This window comes from Mucor mucedo (assembly GCF_025094135.1).
Source record: "Mucor mucedo strain NRRL 3635 chromosome Unknown EV154scaffold_150, whole genome shotgun sequence".
In the NCBI taxonomy this organism is placed as follows: Eukaryota; Fungi; Mucoromycota; class Mucoromycetes; order Mucorales; family Mucoraceae; genus Mucor; species Mucor mucedo.
The window spans coordinates 13,151-22,203 of record NW_026252434.1 but is presented as its reverse complement, the minus strand read 5'-3'; the positions used below and the strand labels follow the sequence as shown (position 1 = coordinate 22,203).

Below are 9,053 nucleotides of genomic sequence, written 5' to 3'. Positions count from 1 at the left end.
AAAATTACATTACGATAATTGTGAATATTATCTATCATGTTACGGGTTTCCACTACCAAGTCCGCTGCTGACATTGTGGCTTATATATTATATTTTATTTAATACCGCAAAAATGTCGTCATCAGTTCTCACAGGGGAGGGGAGGTTTAGGTTGTATTAATCGCGAAGGACATTCTTTTTCTTTTCTTTCCCGTCTTCATAGGTATTCTTAAAAAAATGATACAAACTATTGCTTTTTATCCGTAAGTATTCTGTACTCTAGTCATTTCGAGACATTACCAATGGCTAATGTTGTGTTTTTACAAATTAACTAAAAAAAACCATTTTAATCACTTTTTGTTCTTCTTTATTAGTGCCTTCTTTTCTTCTGCCCTTCTCGTCTCGTCGGGAAAAAGAAAACTTTTCTCCGTTGCTCTTTGCTCTTCGGAGCAAGAGAAAAGGAATAAGAGACAGAAACTGTTCTCTCCTGCTGCTGTTCGTCGTCGTGTCCGCCTTTGCGTCGCTCAGCCACGTATTTCACGCGCTCGGCGTTATCGCCCTTCGGGTGTACGTCGTCGTCTTCCTCTGTCTTCTGTGTGTGCTCCTGCCCCTCCTTTGTCCTTTCTTGTTGCGGCTTCCCCTCGGGTGAAGGAAACAGAAAAGCGAAAACGCTTTTCTGTTTCCATCTCTTCATCCGAGGTGGAACGCCCAACCAAAAAAATAAAATTTTAATTTAGTTTCCTATTTAAACTGGCCCATTGAATGTTTGAGTGTTATTATCAAGTTTTTATTTTAAATGGACCGTTCTAAGCACTTATTATAAGGTTTTATAGTACAATCCGTCTATCTTCCGAGGCTGTTTTTTCGCATTCCAAACATCATTGAAAGGAAAGTCGTTTTTTAATAACTCATTAAACGTATAATAACTCGTTCATTAGTTTTCAATTGTTCTGATTAGTTTGATCCAATCTTTCAAATTACTTAAGATCAAATGCTCTTGGTTCTGTTCGTTACTTTCAGCATTTTCGAGAAATTTGGTTTGTTAAGTGATCGTTAATGAAGTTTAAAAACTCCCCGAATATGCCACCATTAGGAAATACGTGTCAACAATGTGAAAGTGGATTAGTAATAGTCTTTCTGAATTTGACTTTGGTACGTTTCAGCGACAGTAATAGGGAACAACATACTATTACTTCCATTTTACATGCGCTTATGCTTATTTCTCTCAGAGTTTCCCAATGGACTTTGGTCATTGTAATTCCTAATGGCCATCAAATGCATAGTTGCTTAAGATGTAATATCAGGAATATTTTTTTTCACGCTTTTGACTAATTCAGAGATAGATATATATTTTATTTTGGTTCTATACTCCACTTATATCATTTCCCAACAATTGTTGGTGCCCATTTTTAAAAAAAATTAGCCTAGTTGAGAAAAAAGGGTATTCGAAAATTTGAAAAAAAATGGATTATTTGTCAAAAATATCATTTGGTTCTGATATAAAGATGTAATGGTTTAAAAATTAGTAATATACTGGTTGAGATCGCTAATGCGTTAAGTGTACAAAATTTTAAACCCATTAAAAAGGTTACTTTAATTATAATCGCTGAAATTAACGAGAGTAAACCTTTTAAATCGTATTAGGTTATTCTGAAGGAATCGGTTGCTGGTACATTATTTTCTGTTGCTCAATTAAAGGCTGTCATCCCTTAAGCTTACCTTGACAACCCGCCATATTTTTCAATTGGATGTAATTTTGGTATGTTGATTATCGAATAATGCATCAGTAACACCTGGTAACAATATTCGTCCTTATATCCTTATTTGTCTGAAAATGTTGAATATCCACAAAAATGGAATGAGTCTTAAATCCGTTATAATGTTCGTTTACAACCAAATACTTAAAAGAAAGCTAACGTAGTTGTCTGTAATAGTACTATCTGTTCCTTTTATAATCCTAAAATCTATTTTCATGCAGAAAAAAATTAAAGTAAACCTAAACTGATACAGTCGGAGCTTCTGTACCACTTTATTATGAAACAAAAATGAATAATAAAATGTAAAATGGTCTATGAGAAAAAACTATGGACATTTAGTTAAAAAACTGGGATTGTTCTATGGAGAATATTTAGCGCCTCTTTGGATCAAGATGTAATAATCCGGTAATAAAAAATAATCCACATCTTCAAATTTAGCCCTTCCATACTGAGTATATAAAAATTAGTCAGAGGGATCAACAATTCGAACATTAAATGACAAGAGTCATATTTGAGCTCAGGATCTGTTAATATTCCATTGTTCAGGGCAATGCGATTGCAATACTTTTTGCAGGATAAATATTTACTGGTCACTGGGTTGCACCTTGTGTACAGATTTCAACGGTACGATGAGAACAACCGGATTAACGTGTGATTCCTGATTAACTTTTATATTATTATATATCCTTAATGTGAAGTGACAATTAAGTTTATTATTATATCTATGATATCCACAATAGAATAGATTATACCCTGATTAGGTTTTAGTTGCTTTTGGGAAACTACCGCTTTTGGAGGGTTTACCTCGCATATTTATAACGGATTAAATACTAAGATTAACCTGTACAGCCGAAATTTTACTTTTTGTTTTCGGATCTCAAAGCGATGTTAGTACATGATTTGCAACAGCAAAAGAGCACTTCATATATTCATGCAAAATGCTCTCTTTTCCACTGATTTTAAATCCATCATATAATCCAAATCTTTCTTCTTCTATTTTTGACCCAAGAATACTTCTCTTTAAATACTGCGCTCTTTTCAAACTAAAGTTCAAATTCTATGATTATAAGGCTGATCACATGGAACAAAATATATTGAGATCTTAAATAGGAGATGTACTAATATGAACAAGCGCCGTTTTTTTTTTAATTTTTTTTTTTTGAAAGTCAATCTTTTTCCAAAACCGGTTTCTTAAAAAAATATAAAAAATAAAAAGAAATATTATTCTGGAACTAGTGCAATTCGATTTTACTAAAATATCGGCAAGATTTTTTTTCTTTTGTTCCTGTTTTACCTTTTCTTTTGTCGTTTTCTCTGTTTCAATTTAATTTCTCAATGAATTCTCAAACTCGCAAAATATTTTTTCTCGTCTTCGAAATGTTATGACAAAACTAAGGTAAGGAAACAGCTATAAAAACTGTATTTTGTTTTTTGGCATTCTAGTTGTCCATTCTAGGACCGTTTATTTCTGGAGGCTTTACATTCGATGGCCACAGATTTTTTCATTTTTAAGCAGTAAGTTAATAATAAAAAAATATCTGCAACATTATTTTTTACAGAATTGAATTTAGGAAAAAAAAATCAAAAAAAAAAAAACGTTTTTTTAAAAAAAAAAAAAAGGAGATTGTCTATATTAGTATATATCCTATTTAAGATCTCAATATATTTTGTTCGATGTGAGCAGCATAAATCTATTTTATCCCACCTTAGAACGAACGATCAAGGTGGATAAACTCAGTCTTTAAACCTTCGATCATTGTGTGCGGCACGGATAAACATATGTTATAAATTAATTCGTTAAATATTTTTTCTTGTTCGGCTATGGATATTGTTGATCTCTCAACAGATTTTTCGTTATGTTTGAACCTGATAATCCTGTTTGATATTTCTTTTCATGGTTATGTTATATTTCCGCAATCCAGTTCGGACCAATCGATTGAGGAATACTTTCTTTTTTTGTGAGACTAAGTGGTCTTCTTTAGTTTTCATAAACAAAAAATAAAAGCTTCGTTGACCGTATTTTTGTAGGATCTATACGGTCTCGTATTACGCCGCTTATTAGTATTTCAGTTTGAAGGTAAGGACATTACAAGTCAGTTTGTTACAAATTTAAAATTCTTTGTTGGATTTCTTAATTATAAGAAAGGAAATCTCTGGCCCAGCCCACTTCGGTAAATTTTTGACCTTCGCTTCGCTACGGTGAAAATGACCTACGTTCCTGCTGGGGGCTATCTCGCGCTTGCAGCGTGCCACCAACGCCACTCCATGTTTGTAAATGGGAAAGAAATAGATTTTATTGATTATAAATATTTTACGTTCAATTTCGGGTTCGAGTAAATACTTTAGTAAATACAACTGTCTGTGAGTGTTGATAGTGGCGTCTTTTACAGTCAGATTACTTTGAGATTAGCAGGGTTACGAAACCGTGATGAAGCAACGTAAAGTTGAACGTGCGTGAAAACCGGTTTGGTCAGACAAATTGCTGCCGAAAAAAGTGTTTGGCGCTCTGATTTGTTTATAGTCATTCCAAATGCAGGTTGCACTAGCAATTGACGTCGACTAAGGGTAATTGGCAAATTGGCTTTATCTGAAGAGATCAAAATGATCCGAGGAATCAAAACAGTGAGACCTCCTCAATCGCCAACAGCGATCTCAGTTTTGATTACGTCTCTTGTAAAATTTCGACCAATACGTCTTGAACATTACAAAGACCCTCGGTAAAGTTGATGTTTCTGATACTCATAATTGGCTAGAATTTTTATAACATTATTTTTGTGGAGGCAAGCCCTAAGGTTTAATTGCATTGAGAGACTTGACAGGAAATTTTGCGGAGCAAGAATTTTGGGTTTCCTCGATGGAATCGTTCGAAAGGTAAACCATAGATTTTCCGGGTGATGTATCAGAAGACTATCTCACCATAATAACAACTAATCTAATGTAAATACGGAACATATAAGAATTACAGATACAACAAATACGAATCACCGACTTAACAAAAATGAACATATAATATATATATATAAGAGTAAATTTAGCATTTACCATAGGATTATCTTATATTTGATTAAAATTATTGTCTCCTAGACATGGTATATTTCACCGGGTAATTTCTCTGTTGCCAAATTATTGATTTCATTAACTGTCTTGCTGTGAGCTGCAAGAATGGCTTTGCTGAAAATGAAGTCTCGATTTCAATACAAATAATCGTCACTTAATGCATCACCAAAAACATTATCAACAATCTCTTTGATTGATTCCGCGTATGGTACAATTGTTGCAGGAATTGACACGTACTGATTATCTATCTGCGGACGACCCTCACCTACTCCCAAAAAATAATCGTGAAACTGTATACCTTCATCCAGAATAGGATCTGATGTTAGCCGCATATTTCCCAATAACCACAAGACCTGACAAATTTTGAACAAGACCGAGTCGATCATACACGCATTGATGATATCAGATCGGGACACAAACTGAACAATTGGTCGTGTTTTTTGAACTCATCTCCTAAAACAACAACTTTAGCTCCAAAGGAAAGGTGTAATTGCCAATCATTTCTTGTGAAAACGGAATAATATATTCGAACATGCTTTGGTTCATCATAGGATGCTCATCTCAAATTATTATTTTGGCATCACTTATCGTTTTAGCACCAATATCTTGTACCTTGATGTTGCAAACAGATGATTCGTCAATATCAATTGGTATTTGGCAAAGTCAGTGGGCTGTGGGACCACCAGGTAGGAAAGTAGCAGCAATACCATATAAGACACAGGCCAAAGCAACTTCCCACCAGAGCGTACTTTTGAAAGCGAAACAGTGTAAAGAAATGTTTTTTCCAGTGCTTCCTGGATTAGCAACAAGAAAGAAAGAACTTTATGATGGAGCATCGCTATTTCTATAGATTGCTGAAACATCCTCGAATAAATGACACGTTACTTCGAATGTATACTGCCATGTTGTTGAGCTTCATATATGATAACATTGATTGCTAAATCATCCACATCATACTGGTCAACTTCGTGACCATTCAAATTTTGATCCCTTGCAACATACGCATTGTAGATAGATGGATCGGGTTGGGGTTATTGCGGAAAATTTGCTATATCCTTGTAGTTGTTTTTGCAATCGCTTTCCAATGTCAATGATTATCAGATTTGTGATATAGTCATTAACCTGATTACTTAAATTAATTTCACAGCCTTCAGAATCAACACCACGGTTTGGGAGGCATTGGCAATAAGTGTACTCATAATCAGCCCAAAGATTATCTCTGTGATTGTCCAAAATTTCTTAGTACTTAGGAACAAAGTTAAAAGTAAGAAGAACAGAAAAACATTATCGAAATTTTGATGAACTGGAGCACAGCATAAAAGCTTTCGTCAAGGCTCTATACCACTATTTTCCATCATGTAACAAATGAAAGCTTGTGCAGCTTCTCAAAATGTTGCCCACTGGGTATTACCAGTCGATCGGACACCATCTTTATTAAAGGAATCAGAGGTTTTGATTTGAAAAAGTCATAGAGCGCCTTTTACATGTAAAATCAGTAAGCGCAGGCAGGACGTTTCAATGTCAGTAGCGGATATGAAGTACATTCTACCAATTGGAAGAAACTTCTGTTGATTACGTCGTCTTTTCCATAAATGTGTCTTGGCGTTTTTGACATATTGAACTGGTATATTATTGTAAAGAATGGACCTGCCAAAAATATCATCACGATTAAGCTGAAACTAAGCAGTTAAGGTTATCTGTTTTTCCATGGCTCGTTGTATTTCAACATTACTTCCGCCCTAGAAAATGGTGATCTTCTGCCGATTAGGCAAATGAATAGCCAGTCTTTTTATTGAAGGCTGACATTAATTAGTACGTTTACCTATGCCACGCCAGCATGCTTCTACTGTAGATATATACCGAACGCTCTACCAGCTCGTTCTTTCATCCTGTTCGTCATCTGGTGGAATGACAGCTGGAGTGTTGCTTGCAAGTTTGATAGGAGTGGTTTCGGCCGTTAACACTTCAATTTCTGACCGATCAAATCCCTTGTACACGGAGTGGACAAAACTGTTCGAGTGTTTTTAAAAAGCTACATTTCCTCTTATTTCGATATCATAATATCATACAAAAATCGGCCAAAATTATGTACAATAGCAAATTGACTGTTACAAATAAAAATTGGTTTTATTTAAACTCAGTCACATTTTTGGTGAAGCAAAAATTACATAAAATTTTATAGACACTGGAACAGTTTTGTCCAATGGAAAATTTTACGACTAATATTTGGTTCTTCCTCGTTTGGCCTTTATAACTGCTTCAATCCTTTTTGGCATAGATATTATAAGGTCTTGACACAACTTTGGTGTAATTTTGTCCCATTCCTGGGTGATCCGGTCGAATAGCTCGGTTAAGCTTGTTGGGGGTGGTTTCGTAGGCGCAAAGTCGTTTTTTTATTATCGGCCTGAGATTCTCGATCGGATTTAGATCTGGGGAATATCAGGTCCAATCTAACACGCGTACGTCATTGTTTTGAAACCAGTTTGTTGCCATTTTGGAGGTATATTTTGGGTCATTATCCTGCTGAAATAGGACATCCTTGATATTTCGATTGTAGTAACTAACACTGGTCGTTAGATCGTCGCGCAAAATATCACAGTATAATTTTTTGTCCATAGTACTATCAATACGAGCAATGTATCCAGGACCTTCCCAGAGAAAATAACCCCACAACAGTATGTTTCCACCGCCATGCTTGTACAAATGTTGGAGATGACAATCTCGGATCTCTTCGTCTGTGGCATTTCAAAACCACTGAGCCCCGTCAGAGCTTATCCGGTTTATTTTCGTTTAGTCACAAAAAACAACATTCTTACAATCATCAACAGTCCAGTTTTGGTGGACCTTGGCCCAAGAAAGTCTCGCCTTTTTACGACTTGGTGTTAACGGCAGTACTTTAGGCTTATGCTCAGCTTTCATTCCGGCTGAATTCAACATGCGGCGAACAGTCCTACCGCAGACAAAAACTGCTTCCTTTTTTAGAGCCTCGACAGCATCCTTGACAGTCTTCTTCACATTTGTTTTGAAGCCTCTAATCAATGAGCGGCCTGTTGATGTTGAAATCTTGCGAGGTGCTCCACCAATTTTTTTGTGAATGTCAAGATTAGCTTGTTTTTTTATCTTTGCAATGGTTGACAAACTAACAGACACTTTTTTTGCTATTTCTCGAAAAGAAAACCCGTCGTTTGGTAATTTAATGATCTCGTTTTTTAATGTCAAAGAAACGCTTTTGTCATCTTAATGAGTAAAGTCTTATATTACGAAAATGAAGAGAAAAAAATAACATGTAGACTAGCCACCGAAACCTGTCTGAAAAATTGTTTTGGGGCTTATATGACTGTTTTTTCGAAAGATTTTTATGGTTTTCTAAAAAGTTTCAGCATTGGACATAACTGTTCGAGTGATAAGCAGCTTTAAACCCAGAATATCCCCTGTTCTTGTGACACAAAAAATCCAAAAACGTTATTGCTGGGGTAACAACGCGTCCACTGATATATGTCAAAATTTGAAATTATTTCGAGGAGTTTACACATTGTTGACAAAGATGGGACTGAAACATTCTAAACACTCGAACAGTTTTGTCCACTCACTATAGATACACTTGAACAGATATTGAATGGCCTGATTTCAAGCACAAATTTTTAATATTGATGTGTCTGTTGTACGTAACAGCAACATATAAGTTGTGAGGATCAACCCAATGATTATCAATGCTCTACCCATTTGGAAGAAGAACAAAAAAATTTGTTGGGCGTCTTCTATATTTTGCAAACCCCTTTTGATCAATGACCATTCCGTGATAGATATCTTTTGGAACCTGTTTACTGCAAGATTTCTCTTTTTTATCTCGACAACTTTTTAATGTACCCTGGGAATCAGTTAAACAGATACTGCATGGCGTATGCATCATATCTTTTTGAATAGTTTGTAAGCCTTAGGAAAACGAATATGATATGTAATTTCTGCAGAAATATATTTATCAATACCACGAGGAGTATGAAGCTGAGAACACTCAGCAAGGATGATTACGACATGGGCTTACGTTAGACCATGTTTGTGATATTCAATAACATGTATTTAGCCCTTAATGTTTCCGAATAACATTTTATCTTTCATATCGATGTATATGTTATTTAGGTTTATGTCGAAAACTCGGCAGATTAAATCGTGTTGACCCGAAGTGACCTCACATGATAACAGCTAATCAACAATGTCTTTCCCATTTGATTTGGAAGTAAATGTTAAAAATAAATCTCGCTT

General features: G+C 35.2%; 1 protein-coding gene across 1 annotated transcript; it reads left to right on the top strand.

The window, feature by feature from the left end:
• Positions 1 to 216: 216 nt before the first annotated feature.
• EV154DRAFT_486594 (uncharacterized protein) lies at positions 217 to 2,134 on the top strand (the record flags this gene model as incomplete). The annotated part of the gene is made up of 5 exons (XM_051598862.1): positions 217 to 242; positions 354 to 624; positions 918 to 1,016; positions 1,042 to 1,273; positions 2,076 to 2,134. The coding sequence occupies 5 exons, from the start codon at positions 217 to 219 to the stop codon at positions 2,132 to 2,134; spliced, it is 687 nt and encodes a 228-aa protein (XP_051452300.1).
• Positions 2,135 to 9,053: the final 6,919 nt, after the last annotated feature.